The sequence below is a fragment of the Megalobrama amblycephala genome, linkage group LG20 (genome assembly GCF_018812025.1).
Source record: "Megalobrama amblycephala isolate DHTTF-2021 linkage group LG20, ASM1881202v1, whole genome shotgun sequence".
Taxonomy (NCBI): Eukaryota; Metazoa; Chordata; class Actinopteri; order Cypriniformes; family Xenocyprididae; genus Megalobrama; species Megalobrama amblycephala.
The window spans coordinates 34,361,287-34,377,710 of NC_063063.1; the positions used below are offsets into that span (position 1 = coordinate 34,361,287).

The following is a 16,424-nucleotide window of genomic DNA, read 5'->3' on the forward strand; positions in this document are numbered from 1 at the left end:
GATTTCTGATTTGTTCCTCTTTATAAAGTGATGCACCTGTAAACACATCCAAGCACATTAGCTGTTCTATTCCCAGTTTGTGTGAATGCTCAAAGCAATATTTAGAAACTTCCGATGAAGTTTGACCTTTAAGGATAATAGGATTTCCTGCCGTCAGTCATCAGAGCCGCTGTGTGTTTTGGAGCATCTGCCTATTTAATGTCAGAGATCCCAAATGTAATTCTGTATTAAAGCTATTTACATGACAGAGAGATGGATATAGAGAATTAATATTCTTAACACTTGTTTTATCTTGTTTTCTTAAAACTGTTTTCAGTAATTCATTACTGTACAGCAACTGAACAAAAGCGAATAAGCCATTAAATTTGATCATATTCATCATTTACTGCTGATTAGAACCTGTGAAAAAATATAGCATTGTGTCTAAGCATCATTTACTCCCTGATCAACTGCGTCAGGATAGATTAAGTGTAATGAGCTTAAGTCAAGCAGGACCACGGATAAACCGCTCCTCGAGCGTCTTCAAAACACAATGGCCGTCTTTCACACGGTGCTGTCTGCACTCTTCTTCTGTCAGCAGCTCGGTTCTGCCGGATCCGTGTGTGTGACCGGATGCTCCTGTGCGGACGAGGCCTTCGGAAGGTGAGTCAGTCCTTTAGAACAGATGTTGGTTTAGGCTGGTAAAAACACTTTATAAATGACCCAGTAACTCAACGTGTGGCTCTATTCAACTTATCTAGGGCAGAACTTTAAACAGTGTCTTTTATGTGTATTAATGTTAATTTCCTGTAAACGCAGACCAAAATGTCTCTTTTTCCTGCTAACGTGCAGATCTTTGCTCTGTATGGAGCTTCCCTTAGGAAGGATCCCGCAAAACATTCCTGAGAATTCCATCAAAATCCGTATTGAACAGTCACACCTAGCTGAAATCCCTCAAGCGGCATTCGCTACAGTCAGTGCCTTAACCTTCCTATGGCTGAATTTTAACAATATAACGCTGATGAATGTTAGAAGCCTGGAGGGACTGCAGAACCTGACAGAGTTACGCATGCAGGGCAACAAACTGCGTTCAATACCATGGGCAGCTTTCCGGGACACTCCCAACCTTGACATTTTGGACCTGAAGCACAACCGAATAGACGTGCTCCCAGAATATGCCCTGCGGCACCTGCCCAAACTAACCTATTTCGATTTATCCTTCAATCAGCTCACCATCATTTCCAGAGACGTCTTCCTCAACTGGCCCCGCATCCAAACGCAGAGAGCCGGCGTCAAAGAGGAACGGGCTGACGTCGTTCTAGCGCTGCATGAAAATCGATGGCTTTGTGACTGCAGACTCAAAGGCTTTGTTGAATTCATCAACGCTATCAGCCCACCGATGATCCTGATGAACTCGTATATGACGTGTTCAGGGCCTGAATCCAAAGCAGGAAAGTTCTTTCATGAGGTGGAGTTGAAGACATGCTTGAAGCCAGAAACCTCCAGTCCTCAAACTGACGTCACCCTCCCTCTGGGGTCAAAGGTCACCCTGAGGTGCTTGGTGAAGTCCAGACCTGAAGCGGTCGTCCGCTGGAGCTACAGTCTGAAACGCATCAGAGCTTTTACAGGTCAGCACTTTGCCTAATGGCTGTCCATTTGATACCTTTTTCAAGTAGTAGCTTTTTTGATTTACTCTTTTATTTTTGAAGCTAATCATGTTACAGTGATCATGCTGTTAATTCTGACCTCCCTCTCGTCTTTTCTGCAGTTTCTCAGACTTGGCTGAGCGACGACACCATCAGCTCTGCGCTGATTATTCCGGCTGTTCATGTGGCCGATCGAGGCGTTTACACCTGCGCTGCCAACAATTTCATCGGCAACTCCTCTGTCAGCGTCCGGCTCGATGTCGTCCTAGACCACAACTCCACTTTCCCGCCCTCACCCGCCTTCCCGCTGGCATCGGTTGATGAAAGCGTGTATATAGACGTGCACATAGCCAAGCAGACCATCTATGGCATCACCATCGAGTGGTTTGCACTGACTGAGAAACCTGCAGAAACCTGGTTCACGGTTTATTTCGGCCGTTACGATGCATCTAAGAAAGACGCCATTCACGTGGGTCCAGGAACCAACAGCTACTCTGTCAGTGACCTGCTCCCGCTTACGAAATATGAAGTGTGCGTGACAGCGAGGAACCAGCCACCGCGAGACGGCCAGTGCGTTGTGTTCGTGACGGGCAGCGATGTGAACCCACCGGAGCAGAGAGCAAGACTCATCCACATTGTTGTCGTTGTTTGTGGCATGGTGCTGGCAGTGCCTGCTGGGATGTGTGTGTGCACGAGCGACACCAGAACACACTGTTGCGAGCGCTGCGCTGACCTGTACAACAGACACAAGCAGCGCGGCGACAGACAGGAGACGTTTGATGGCCTGCAGGCACCAAGTGATGAAGGTCAGTGTGGAGACTCTGCTGAGGTGAGGATGAAGAGGAGCTCAGAGCAGAAAACACAGAAGCGGAACAGCAGCGCGCAGTTATATTAAAAGAACACGGTTTGTGATATTTTCTTTGTGGACTGAATAGAAGCAAAAATTCACTGAATGCACTTTTGTTTTCTTCCATTTTCAGTGGGAGTGTTTCATTGTAAGTGCTGTATTCATTGATTTCACAGTATGTGCATTGTTTTAAATGTTTGTGAAATAAATGTCAAACATTAAAGGTGAGGTGGATTCATTCTTGTTTATCGTAAAGTGGATCTTTTTTCTTTTCTTTTTTTTATACATGTGAATGACAATTAGCTCAAAACACTATAAGATTTACTAGAGTTATGGCAATCTGACTGTTTTGTTTGGTCATGAATGCCCCCCCCCCCCCCCCCCACATAATTAAAATTAATATTTTAATTATCTAAAACAACATGAAAAATATTTCAGCAAGTAGCTTCTGTACTGCTCCAATTTTACTCTTCAACATTACTATTGCTGCAAAACTGAATAGTAGAAAAAGTCTCTTTTCATTTTTTTTTTCTTTTTTAAATAACACTTTAAAAATGTTTTATTTCTAAATGGATTTATAGCACAGAGTTTACATGATAAACACACTTGACATTTTGATATGCCGTACAAATAGCACATGTATTTTCATCTGCTCTTAAATCACTTCCAAAATATCAGTGAAAAAACTGTCTTTACAAAAGAATAAAAACAATAAAAATAATAATAAAAAGGTCTGACAGCAATAACTACAAATGAGAGAGTCTGGTTTCCGATGTCCGTACAGTCAGTAGACTTTCACCGAAGATCCTCAAGGCAAAAGTTGTTCAAAGAAGAAATAGTCAGACAGTAGGACACATCTACATACAGCACATCTATTGAAAAATGATGGACAGAAAGGGCTGTTTTGGGTATTAATGATTAGACTGTTTAGACTAAAAGTACTGAAACCTAAAGATGGCAGTATGGTGCTAATTATGAGATTACAGTGGCATTTGGCATCACTAGAACTAATGCATAAACTGGTCTAAGAAGCACAGCAGGACTTGAGGTGTACATTACTGAAATAAACAGCACTTAATTGGCTGTTTCTGTTTACAAACACATGTGCATAGACCAGCATTGGCAAGTTTTTTTTTATGATTTTTTTTTCTTGCAAGAAAACAAGCCAGATCATATTATTATGACTGTATGCCATTTTGAAAAACAGAAACACTTTAGATGAACCAGATGGCCACTTTAAAAACACTTTTTCACACACAAAGAAACATTCTTCACAAACAGCTGTTTGTAACATCAAATGTTTGGTCCACACATGTAAAACGTGTCCAGTGCGTCAGTGTGTCAGTAATAATAACCTTGATTTGCCTCAATAATTTTCTGTTCTATTCTCATTTTCAGCTCAGACACAAGAGCGGAGCTGATGCCACTGCCGTCTTTGTTGTGGTCGGATCTCTCATGGCCATCTGTGCTTTTGCTCGTCCTGCAGCTGGAGCTGCGACTGGGGATTCTGGAGGCCAGAGCACCGGACACCGTGGGCACGGCCCGCACACGCTCGCTCGGCCTGGAGCCGGCTGGAGGCGCAGGAGGCAGGACAGGAGCGCTGGGTGGAGGAGGCTTGGGTCTGGAGCTGCTGTTGCCACTCGTGTCATCGTCGTCATCGAGGAATCGTCCAGCGTTAGGGTCGCTCTGTCCAAACGCTGACCTGAAGGTCCAGTGCCGCTGCTCTTTGGGCCTCCTGCGTATGATGCGACGTGCTGGCGTGATCCTATTGGATTTTGTGTTGCGAAAGAACATAAGCGTGGAGATCATAACTGTCACCAAAACCATAACAGAAATGATGCCGACCGCCAGGCCCAGAGCTTTCAGTGGATTGTCCCGGCTCTGCATGAGAAAGGCAGCCATGGGCCCTTTGAGACTATTCTACAAAAAGAAAGAAAGCAAAAAAGTGTTGTAAATAATGTACACACCGTGAAAAAGTACTGTGGCTGTACCATGGTACAATAAAACCAGAGGGGAACCCTCAGAGAGGGCCTAAATGTACAAACTTTTAATTAATAGTTTAAAAAGTTAATTGGTTCTAATTTTATTTTAGGAATTTATAATTTGACAATAAACATCTAAATATTCTTGAGGAAATAAACCCTTCAAATCGGTCTATTCAGTTGTGTTGTGTAGACGTCCGTTTTCTCCATATTAGGAATCCTAAAGCCTAACGCTTTCAGCTCTGTGATTGGTGGTCCAGCTGTGAGATTACAGAGGGCCAATCAATGAGAGACAGATTTCGAATGACAGGAAAATTGACCAATCATATCCTTCCTCTAAATGGGTGTGCCTTGTTATCACGAACGTTATGACGCGTTGAGCCCGCTGCTGGGAACGTGATCGGGAAAAAACACTGATAAAATTCCTATGGAAACCATAACATTAATGAGGAGGACACCATTTTCAATACTAACTTTTAAAGAAAAGCTGGAGTTAATCTGCAAAGGGAGACCTACACCAGAGCTAACTTTTGTGCAGAAAGCCAAAGCTTTTAAAAGCATTTCAACCGCAGATGACAAGAAGCTAAAGTTTGCTGTTTGGGTAAGTTATTTAAAATTTAATAGATTATGTGACCACTGTTTTACTTATGTTAAGCTTTACTTAAAAACAGTTATTTTGCAGAATTTCTGGTCAATCTGTAAATTTACTAACTTACGAACATGCACATTTAACTGTAATTCTGCATAATAGTTACATTTATCCCAAATCATTAGTTTAACTGTGCCAGTCTAATGATATGTTTATTATCAGCATTGCATGTTTGTGGTGATGGGTCGCTGCTCACTGATGATGCGGAAGTGACTGTCACGCGTCGGCTTACATTAAATTTGGTTGGTTTTGTGGCCAGTTGTCACCATATTCTGCTGAAATGCACACACCGATTGTGTGATGATGCACTTATTTGTAATGAGGATTTGCAATTTATTAATTTTTGCTTCATTTTTGTGATAACTCTCATGCTAACATTTATGTTTGCATGTGGCATTTCTTGTTAAAAGTAAAATGCAGTATTATAGAAAAGGACATAGCTAGGCTGATTTAGGCTGAGTTTACTTTTTTCCCGACGAGGGGCCAAGGTTCAGAAGTCACAGTTCGCTACTGAATAAAACAATTGTTTATAAACTATACACAATCCATATTCCTATGCCAAGGTATTCACATCATAACCCAAAGTGCTGCGCATTTTCACAAACATAAATGACAAAAATAATCATTCAAAGCTGTTTTAAATGCATACAGCGACCCTCGTCTCACCGCCTCTGTGATGTCGATTTTGACGACGGCTGTGGTGCTGAAGGACGGAGAGCCTCGATCACGGGCTTGAACCACCACAGACCACCTGCAGTCCTTCTGTCTGGTGATGTTCTGCACGATCTCCATGGACTTGATGTATGGTTTGAGCTTAATCTCTCCTGTGGATGTGTTGATGTCAAAGATGTTGTCTGGATCGGCTTTCATGATGGAATATTCAATGATGTTATTGGGTTCCTCTGCGTCCTCATCCACAGCCTGAACACAAACCAGAATCAAATCCAAATCATCTCATTTACATTCACACCAGTAGTTGACAGTCTTGTTCAGCTGAATTGCTCACAGATGCAGAACTTTAAGCAGGTTGTGGAATCATCGGAGTTCATGCCGTCAGGCACAATGAGAGATTTGGCTTTTTATTATTGGCAAAGTTTGTTAAAGAACAGAAACTATGAGCCCACAAACCTGTATTTGCACTGGTGCTCCAATAATCATGGTCTTTTCCAGGAAGTTCTGGTTGAACTCTGGCGGATGGTCATTTTGGTCGAGCACAGTGACAAAAACCTCTGCAAGGCTGTATTTCCCCTCAGTGTCTTCAGCTTTTACATAGAAATTATATTTCGACTTCACTTCAGCATCTAAAGAGGCCCAGGGCTGCGTGTAAATGATGCCAGACGTGGGGTGAATGAGAAATCTGAAACAGACACAAGACTTTATTTAAAACTATGATGTGGTTAACATCGCAAATGATGTTTAACTGATGCGTCTTGCATGAGAAGTGTCCAATGAATACCATCCTGCACGGGACGAGACACGTTTCGGTGTGGTAATGATGGATTAAAATACAGAAGCTCCATTCACTGGTCGATTTAAAATCAAAATAAACATGCGGGCGTGTGCCTGATATTAAAACCATTATAAGAACTTCATCAAGTCTGGATTTCAAGCAGCTGCTTTTTTTCTTGTGAGTGTGAAAATTAACAGTCAGCCAGAAACCTGCTATTTTTCACACCATTATAATTTGCCTCCTGCATTGGGGAAGAATCAAGGCATAAATTTACAGGTTTTGCATTACCCGTATGTGTTCTACCTCCAGCTGTCAAATCGCTCGCTAATTGGGCCCTGACTCACTCGCGGGGTGTGGAGATGCTATTTTTATTTCTCCAATCCCATAACAAGATTAGCCTGCTCCCTCACCGGAGTCTGTCTGTAAGCTGTTTTGTACTTGTCCTTTAGTCCTTTACAGGCCTTATAAACACAAGCGAGGACCCAAACACAGGCGAGAGTGAGGGATCTGTGACACTTTTTGACCTGACAAAACTAACGTCACACACTAAATCGCAGACGCTGGAATTTGGTCCCATTCTGTTTGAGTTAGATTTGCCATCGCATCCATCATTTTAGACATCTTTTGTGCAAAAGTCTCAAGCAGCTATTTGAAGAGTGACGTCTATATTTAATTAAAGCTCAATCCAAACAGATGACTGAACAAAATGTTATGTTGTTAAAGGCAGAAAATCTGTTACTGGAGCTCAATATGGCTCTGCATAAATGGCAGAATCACTTATTCGAATCCATGATGTTCAGTATTGACGGAGCAGCTACAGTATTCCTCTGAACTCACAGATCAGCGCCAGAGCCGTAGATGGAGTATTTCACTTCCCCCCAAAGCCCTGAGTCGGGGTCTGTTGCCTGTAAAAACACCAAACACACATCAGTGCTCCACACGTAAAGCACCAAACCACTGCAGCTGAGAAATATTCCCCTGCTGTAAGACTATGAACTGGAGCATTTGTTCTGGAAAGCTAATTTCTCTACAACTATAAGCAAAGGAGCAGACAACTCTGCCTAAATTTAGCTCTTAGTGTTCATGTCTTGGTTAAACATCATTTCACAAAGATGCTCACGGTCACTGAGACGACGTTGGAGCCTCCGGGTGAATTTTCAGGGATCCTGGCAATGTAAAACTCTGAGGAGAACTTTGGAATGTTGTCGTTTGTGTCCAAAAGATTGATCAGAATATCCGCGGTGGCACTGAAGCGCTCCGGAGTGTCGATCTCAACTGCTAACAGCTGAAAAACAGCATACGCACTTCTCAGCATAAAACACCATGAGATGACATACAGCAAACATAAGATCAGGAACAGACCTTGAATGTTAAGAACTGGTATTTTTCATAGTCGATTGCGGTTGAGTTTTCCACAATGATGGTGACTTGGGCTTCATTGAGAACCGTCTGAGGAACCACACGGAGAACTCGGGGTCCCACCAGCAGCAGTCGAAATTTAGCATTCGCTCCCTGGATGAAACGGGAGAGATCATAGAATATGGTACATTAATAGAGAAAAAACACTTAAAACACCCGCAGGGAACAGTTTATTTATAAGTGTTAAAAGATAAAAGTGTATTAGGCTAGAAAACAGGTAAAAAGAGAGAGTGTGTGTGCGTGTGTACAGATGAAACCTGATGATATATCTTTTCCCAACTTAATATGATCAATCCCATTATCTTAAATATTAAATAAAAATTAGTCTTAAACTTTACAAAATGGCAAAAGTTTAAATTAGCCTTTCAGTAACAGATTTAAAGTGTGATGATTGTGTGAATGTTGGGCATCACTGTCACTGTGATTTGTGTAACGTGTTGTAAATCTACAACATTAATAGCAGTAATTTTCTGAAAGCAGAACAATCTGTGAGCCGTCATCCACTCTCAGTTTAAGCAAAACGGACTTGAATTGTGAGATTCACACTGGAAGAACAGCCCTCACTTTACAATTCTCACACATTTACTATTTATAGCTCTGCATTTATTATCAGAACGTAGACTGGAATGCAGGGATATTATCTAAATGAAATGCATGTATGAATGGTGGCCACTGCTGGTGAATGCAATGAAACAAGGCAAAAGTTTAATGTGTGATCATGTTCAGTGTGTGCACCTGGTCCGAGTCGTTGACGGTGATCTTCAGGCCTCGGAGAATCTCTCCCTCCGGCGGGTGTTCGTACATGGTCAGCTCAAACCGGTTCTGTGGGCCGTTCTCGCCGTAGAATGTGGGTGGGTGGTTGTTCAGGTCCACCACACGAATACTGACTGTGGTGATGGCGTAGTCAACTATCTGGTTGGCAGGTCCAACCTCCGAAGCCTTGGTTTAAAATGAAGCAAGTCTTATGTCATGCATGACACTACTTATAAATAGACACTCAATCTTTACTGATATTCATATTATAATTATAGCCAACCTTGACTTTTAATTCATATAACTCATTCCTCAGCTGTACAGGAAATGATGTCAGGCTGATACACCCACTGGTGCTGTTGATGCTAAAGAAGCCGTCGCTGCCTTTAGTGAACAGAAGAAGAGACAGACGCTGTACAACAGATTTAATGAAGCTCTTAGTTTTGCACAATCTAACATTATTAAGACTGAACTTGGTAGATAAATTGAGCTAGATGACATGAAGGCAGAAATGAGCACTGAAGCAATAACGCAGCTGACCGTTCAGAATGGAGTAATGGATGGGATTGGGGCTGTTCTGGTCCCCGTCCTTGGCAAAAACAGTGAATATCTCTGAACCCTGGACACAAAACGTGTCAGAAAAAAGTCAGAACATTGTCATAAAAGCAAACATACATATATATGAAATATATATATGAAAAAGTCTCATACTTACTGGTACAGAGACTTCATAGACAAATCCAAAATACGGAGTACCAACAAACACTGGAGGAGAATCTTGGGTGTCGATGACATTGATGGTCACGATGGCTGTTGAGGTCATAACCTGGTATTTCCCGTGATATTTACCACCTCCATCCTGAAATAGACGCGCAGCACGATGTTCAGATAGTCACTGATTTAAACGGCCACATGAGAAATGACGTTCTGAGAAAATTCTTCTTATCTTTGGCATTAGTGAAAGATCAAAGCAAACTCCCCAAACTATTACAGAGGACAGAGAGGATTTTGTTGCTCACCTTTGCAACAACAGTGACAAAATGAGTCCTGGAGAGTTCGTAATCCAGAGATTCACCAGGTCTGATGCGCAGAACGCCACTGTGACCGTCGATGGTGAACTTACTGCTGGACTGCAAACGAAATGACAACTGATGAAGATTTCTTTCCTGAAATATATAACACATCTCTCAAAATTACAATCTCTTCTGTCCAAACCTCAACCGTTTCAGACCGATCTGTTCCAAAAGATGACTCTCAAATGTTATGAGCTGGTTGTCACGCATGCGTGTAGTTTTGGTAAATTTGAGATGAGATGGTTTGGAATGTAGGCGATTTAGTAAAATATGAATAAACAGATCAGAGTGAGAACCAGAACACACCGGACTGCAGATCTAATGTATGTTTAAAGGGGGGGGTGTAATGCTATTTCATGCATTCTGACTTATTTACACTGTTAAAGAGTTGGATTCTCATGCTAAACAAAGCCAAAGTTTCAAAGCACGGGTTGGGTGTATGACGGAGTATTTCTGTGCCAAATATACTCTTCCAAATCCTCATAAACTTTGCGGCCTTTTTTTTCCCGAGTATGGGCCTGTGTGATGTCAGCGGGGTCGGAATTCCTTGTACGGGCACTTCTTCAATTAATTGTAGAATAATTATATCAGAAATGATGAAACATGTTGTTTAAAAAAAAGTATAAGAATATTAGACTTTCACGTTTCCTCTGAGAAACCTGCACTTAGAGGCCAGATGCTCGGCTCACTTTGGTGTGGGAAATATTCAGAAATGTCCGACCTCAGATGCCTCGTGAATCAGAGCGACATGTGGCCGAGTGCAGAGGTAAGCCAGGCTAAGCCCTCAACCTGCCTAAATGTAATTGAAATTTAATCCAGTAGCAGCACATTTTCTGATGGTACTTTGGTGTCACGTCTGTTCGACAGGCGATATGTGTGTGTGTGTGTGTGTCAGTGTCTCTGCAGCATCCCACATGACTGTCCTCTACAGACACAGAGTATAAATGTTAACACTGGTATTAGCACACAAAGCTTATGACATCTTAGAGATTAAAATATGTTCAGTGGTTATTATTTTAAACTCATTCCCTTGAGAAAGGGACTAAATCAAATTTTTAAAAGAGCGACCACTGATGCCACAGGAAGTTGTTTGGTCTAACCTGCAGGTAGTAGGAGACACTTCCTCCAGAGCCGAGGTCTCTGTCGACGGCCTGAACCCTGTAGATGCTGCTGCCCGAGGCGGCGTCCTTCAACGCAGATCACAGACATTCAAACACGTCATTAGAAGAGCTTCGCCAATACTGCTGACTGTTTATTATGACACACATCCATTCATTTCCAAACTGCTTTTCATTCTTACCTCGGGGACATCCACTATGTATGGTCGATTTATAAACTCAGGTTTTTCGTCATTAACATCTGTGATAAACACTCGCACATTTTCTACAACCTGGAGAAACGAGGTATAAAGTAAATTTGACCTGACAAATTGCACATTCATAGTCAAAAATGTACACTAAAGCACATTAAACACAACACACATAATACACAGAGGACTATGGGACTAAATAATAATTAATGAACAACTATAATTGAAATCCAGTGTCAAAGGCTAGTTATACCTCTTCTTAAAGGAGAAGTGTGTAATTTTGGCACCACTAGCAGCATTAAACAAAATCCTAAATCAATGATTATTTCCCAAACATTCCTGCAGCCAAACAGATTCCAGTCAGCAGATCACATTAGCATTAACACTAAACGAGCTCACGTCACTGGTTGAGTCAGAAGTTCCTCACACTAATCAATGTTGTGAAAGCGTCACAGAGTCACAAGGTGTGTTTGACTTCAACTGATCGATCTGCTGCTTCTAGTCAGGGTTAGGAGTCCAAAACGTCACGTCGCAGATGAACTGGATTACATGCAGTAATTGTTGCATTTTCCAAACTTGTTTCAGACGTTTACATGTAGCAACACTTTTCATTCATTGGATTCTGTACTGCACCTGAATGTCATTTTCATCAGTTTTATGTTAATAAACTTGACACAACATTAAGATTACATTAAAAAAAGTTTTGACTTTTATGAAAATTTGGATTTGTGAAAATTAGCAGATCTGGGGCCTGTACCATGAAGCCGGATTCGCTGGCTAGCCAGGTAAGTTTCAGATTAGTTTGCACCAATCCTGGGTTTTAGGTACCATGAAAGTGACTTGGCTTTTAGCGGTGTTCATCACCATAGTAACTTACGCTCCACAGCTAACCTGCTCCGGGGCAGGATATGTTCTGGGTTAGAGATCTCAAACTGAAATTGGACCAATCAGATGTGAGCAAACTGACACTGACAAATCCAACGCAATAAAGTCATAAATAAGCTGTAAATAAACTTTAAATATGATGTGACCTTACAAGTATGAGTCTCTTTCGCTATATATCAACTATATAAACTAACTTCACAACTTTCTTTTGCACTGATAGAGAAAGATCATTTCTTTTATTTGTCCTCTTTCACAGACAAGTATTTTCCATTAGTGTAAATGTTTAAATTCTTCATTTTCACCAAAAGAGTTTTGAATCGCGCCGGCTCTCTCGCGAGAAGTGAATCACAGTTTATCGTGTTGCGAGGCATGTGATTGGCAGTTTGCCACTGATGTCACGGATTCACGTGCACGCGCTCCACAAACTCAGGATCAAAGCCTGAGTTGACAGAGAAAGTTTATGATCAGCATCATGGTACCAACAAAGCCAGATTGGAGTGGTTTGGTTTTGTCAACTCGAAACTAATCCTATAACCCTGAGTTTGTTCATCTACCATCATGGTACAGACCCCTGAAGGTGTCAGAATAAACATAAAAATGTGTCATTGTTGTCGTCCAACGAATCCGGCCAATCGTCATCATCGGAGCTCATGCAGCCTGAGCGAGACACTGCTCTTTTGATGGCATTCATCACAGTGGAAATGTGGAAGTGCCATCTTCTCAAGTTGGACAAAATTTCTACCCAACATGCACCGCTTCCAGTCAGATGCCGGTGTAGTGACAAACTGCCCCCCCCCCCCCCTCCATTAGGACCCCATGCGCTCCCATTGGTTCAAATTGTTTTTAATTGGTCCTCTTCTTAGCACCTGTTTACAATTCCTACAAAATCATGTTATGATAAATGCTGTTTCAACTACGTTATAATGACCATTTATGTTTGTATTAGTTAGCTTATGTAGTAGCATAGCATAAAGATACCCGATTAGCCCGATACTGTAGCTTAGTTTATACACGCATTTGCTCTTACCCTGCATGTATTCACAATCATCTTTAATATAATTGTGTGTTAAATAAAGTGTTAAATGCCCAAATATTTTAGTTATGGACAAAACAAATTAATGATGTTCAATTATTCACTTAATAGGCTATTATAAGTATTATTTATTAATTAACAGTTACTCCAGTGTAAGACATTACGTGCAATTGGTTTTATTTTGCACTAATTTGTTTTCTTACTCATTAAGCTATATGGGTATTTTAAATTAATATAATTCATAGGATAATCATTAACTGGCAGATTGGGAAGACTCAATTTTAAGGAAGGAACTGATTTGTCATGATACGGTCGGTCTGTCCAGTGCCACATGAAGTCAAACACCTCAATGTTTCACTCCTTACAAACTACCAATGACTGACTCATTCGATGACACTAGCTGAACATACAAACAACAACACACTTCCGCTTTAAGAAGCAAGCCTGTAATTTAAACATATTGCAATCATGTTTTATCACCTTGTTTCTGCCATCTGTGATGGTCACAAATGCAACGATCTCATCCTGAACCTTAACAATCAAAACAAGTTTCATTATTAACACAAATATCAGACTTCAGCTGGTATTTTTCCTGATTTATGTCCATATAATGTGCCATTTTAATAACATGTACACTCACCTCTCTGTCCAGACTTTCAATGAGAGTCACATTCCCTGATTTGGGCTCAACACTGAAACACTCTCTGGAGCCCTTATCAAAGGTCATGCCGTAGGTCACGGGTTCCCCTTCCGGATCGGAGCCGTTCAGCGTGTACACATGAGTCCCTGTGGAAGAACGAGTCAAATATGAACAAATGATCTCAAAGTATGGGTACATACAGTATGTGCTCCTCAACATTGAGATGAAAACCAGAAACCCACTGCGAGCAATTCTTTGTCACTCATATTGCATCAAAATTAGCTGAATATCTGAGAAATGAATTTCGGCACACAACAAAAATGAATTCAGCATGATCAGAGATTTGGCTCATTATATCTCTGTTCTGTGATCAGTTCAATATGACACATTCAGTCTGTGCATACGCCAGCATACAGCATTTGATGTTCTTATGTTTTCTGTTAGTCTGACGGCATGATATCAGTGTGTCATCACAGAAGTGAGGTGCATTTGAGTGCTAACCAACAGATGTGTCTTCAGCGATACTGAAAAGTGCCATGTTTCCATTCCTGCTGCCAGCTCCATTATCATAGAAATACGGTGCGAAGTCAGATTTCCCTGAAAACACAGATACTTCGAACTCAGCATCAAATAACATGGAAATACACATCAAGCGTTCTGAACATGAAACATCAGAACGAAATAAAGTGTAGGTTGTGACATCTTAGGTAGACTGACAAAAGCATTCAGCGAAATCGCTGACACAGAAATCATTTGGACCAATGCATGTGAAATTCAGTCTTAGTGAGAATTACATGCATTTTAGATAACTGCTCTAAAAATAAAACAATAGTTCTACTGTAAATTGTTTCAAGTTTTAAGTTAAATGTGTATATTAAAGGACAATTAACCAAGAAGCACAGCTCTGCTCTCCTGCGAACACTCACATTATACTTAAAGGATTATTGAGACAGTCACAGTTCTGAAGCTGATTACACAAAGACTACAGTCTCGTCTCTAACCAGTAAAACACTCAGTAACTCACCCATAGACATCCACAGTGACATGAGAAGAATTACAGTCTGTTTTTCCCTCATACTCTTCATCCTGCAGAAAAGTGTGAACCGACTGAAGGATCATATGGTGAGAGATGCAGCCGCTGCCCATCTGAAGACGTCTTTAAACACGTCTGAGCGCAGGAGAAGCAGCCTCCGTAATCCTGTGACTCACTGCAGCTCACGACTCAAAGACGGACCTAGAACAACAAACGCATCTAACCATCACCAAGTTTAGGAACACAGTGCCACATTTTCATTTTTAAACTTAACATTCATTTTAAGGTCAGACTCCATAACACCTGCTTTTTACCTAGAAATATAATTGAGGCTTATGTAGATTTAGACAATTTGTTCTGGACCTTCAGAACTAAATGAAATGGAAGGACAGAACCTTCAATACATCCATCATTTTCCTATGAAGTGTACATTTGCAACATCTCCCTGAGTTATTTTAAGGGGTGAATGTGACACGTCACGCATGTCAGTGAACGCAGAACAGTCACGAGAATTGCTCAGCTTTATACAGTGTAAATGAGTACACCCCCTTTGAAAAGTAACATTTTAAACAATATCTCAATGAACCCCAAAATTTCCAGTAAAGCTGCAAGCAGCAATGAAAGTGCATCAGTGAATGTTAGAACCTTTTTTAATAGTTGTGTTTGAGTCCCTCAATTGTCCTCAGTGTGAAAAGACGGATCTCAAAATCATCGTCATCATCAAAGTCACTGCTGGAAAGGGTTCAAATATGCAGAAAATGCTGGAAAACTGAAGAATCTGCAGGAACTGGAGGATTTTTCTGAAGAACAGAGCTCAGTTTAACTGCTCAGGACAAACAAGAGACTCACGAAGAACCATCACAAAACACAAAACAGTCGTGGATCATCAGGTAACAGTATTGAGAATCAATGCTTCACATACTTATGAATGGGGTTATTTTAATAAATTCAGCTATTGTTTTTGTCTTGTGGACTATATATAAACATCTTTTATGTAAAATATCTTACTCAGGACAGTACTAAATAAAAAATAACATGCATTTTGTATGATCTCTCATTTTATTAAAATTATTCACATTTTCACAGATTCTGCAAGTGGTTCACATACTTTTTCTTGCAACTATATATATAGAGAGAGAGAGAGAGAGAGAGAGAGAGAGAGAGAACATACATACATGCATACAGTTGTTGTGGAAATTTTAATTTTTCATATGCTTTAACCTGTATTCTTGTGAAATATGATGCTTATGGAACATGATATGATGCTGGCTTCATTGGTAATGTTTAACATAGTGTTAACATAGATGTTAGAAATAGAAAGAGCAAGATATGGTATGGGGACATGCAAGATGTATGTTAAAAACATGTCTGTGCTAACAATGTGTGGAAAGTTACAGCCACTAAGAGATGTTCCAAATATGGTAAAAGGATAGAGGCTTCGGCCTTGGAGGTTAGAGATATAAAAGTGAGGGGAAGCTTTCGTTCTGGGTCTTACACTCTGCAGCTACTTGTGTTTCTGTATGACCTGTCTGACCTTTCTTGCAAGAAATAAAACCTTTAAAAGACAATTGGACATGTTTGTCTCTTATGCAGTAGAGTCGGAGTTGATTTTTTTTGCCACAACACAGTATACACACAATGGTGTAGGTAATCAATGGTGATTACCTACACCATTGTTGGGTGTAGGTAATCAGGACATTAGTGTGGTATTTAAATGGGAGCGTTT

At 40.9% G+C, this 16,424-nt stretch overlaps 2 protein-coding genes across 3 annotated transcripts; one reads left to right on the forward strand and one right to left on the reverse strand.

The window, feature by feature from the left end:
- The first annotated feature begins 91 nt into the window (after positions 1–91).
- LOC125255389 (leucine-rich repeat, immunoglobulin-like domain and transmembrane domain-containing protein 2) lies at positions 92–2,798 on the forward strand. The gene is made up of 2 exons (XM_048170584.1): positions 92–1,607; positions 1,748–2,798. Exons 1-2 carry the CDS (start codon positions 776–778, stop codon positions 2,518–2,520), a joined length of 1,605 nt encoding a protein of 534 aa, XP_048026541.1. The 5' UTR covers positions 92–775; the 3' UTR covers positions 2,521–2,798.
- A 63-nt stretch (positions 2,799–2,861) lies between these two features.
- LOC125255387 (cadherin-related family member 1) lies at positions 2,862–14,826 on the reverse strand. 2 transcript variants are annotated; one of them, XM_048170577.1, is made up of 17 exons: positions 14,690–14,826; positions 14,167–14,262; positions 13,666–13,811; positions 13,506–13,556; positions 11,099–11,188; positions 10,899–10,985; positions 9,745–9,891; positions 9,441–9,584; positions 9,266–9,344; positions 9,009–9,109; positions 8,708–8,911; positions 7,916–8,065; positions 7,674–7,838; positions 7,391–7,458; positions 6,232–6,460; positions 5,770–6,024; positions 2,862–4,392 (listed from the first exon to the last, which is right to left on the reverse strand). In XM_048170577.1, exons 1-17 carry the CDS (start codon positions 14,748–14,750, stop codon positions 3,814–3,816), a joined length of 2,652 nt encoding a protein of 883 aa, XP_048026534.1. In that variant the 5' UTR covers positions 14,751–14,826; the 3' UTR covers positions 2,862–3,813. The 2 variants fall into 2 exon arrangements, with proteins under 2 accessions (XP_048026534.1, XP_048026535.1); XM_048170578.1 differs by having other exon boundaries at positions 2,863–4,392; positions 9,745–9,855.
- Positions 14,827–16,424: the final 1,598 nt, after the last annotated feature.

What these genes read in the sequence shown, in the direction of transcription:
- LOC125255389 (XM_048170584.1), top strand. Translation starts at nt 776, where the DNA reads ATGTTAATTTCCTGTAAACGCAGACCAAAATGTCTCTTTTTCCTGCTA. An exon ending in ACGCATCAGAGCTTTTACAG is followed by an intron (nt 1,608 to 1,747) that starts GTCAGCACTTTG and finishes TCTTTTCTGCAG; the next exon opens with TTTCTCAGACTTGGCTGAGC.
- LOC125255387 (XM_048170577.1), bottom strand. Translation starts at nt 14,750, where the DNA reads ATGAAGAGTATGAGGGAAAAACAGACTGTAATTCTTCTCATGTCACTG. An exon ending in TTGAAAGTCTGGACAGAGAG is followed by an intron (nt 13,557 to 13,665) that starts GTGAGTGTACAT and finishes TTGATTGTTAAG; the next exon opens with GTTCAGGATGAGATCGTTGC. An exon ending in CCGTCAACGACTCGGACCAG is followed by an intron (nt 8,066 to 8,707) that starts GTGCACACACTG and finishes CGTTTCATCCAG; the next exon opens with GGAGCGAATGCTAAATTTCG.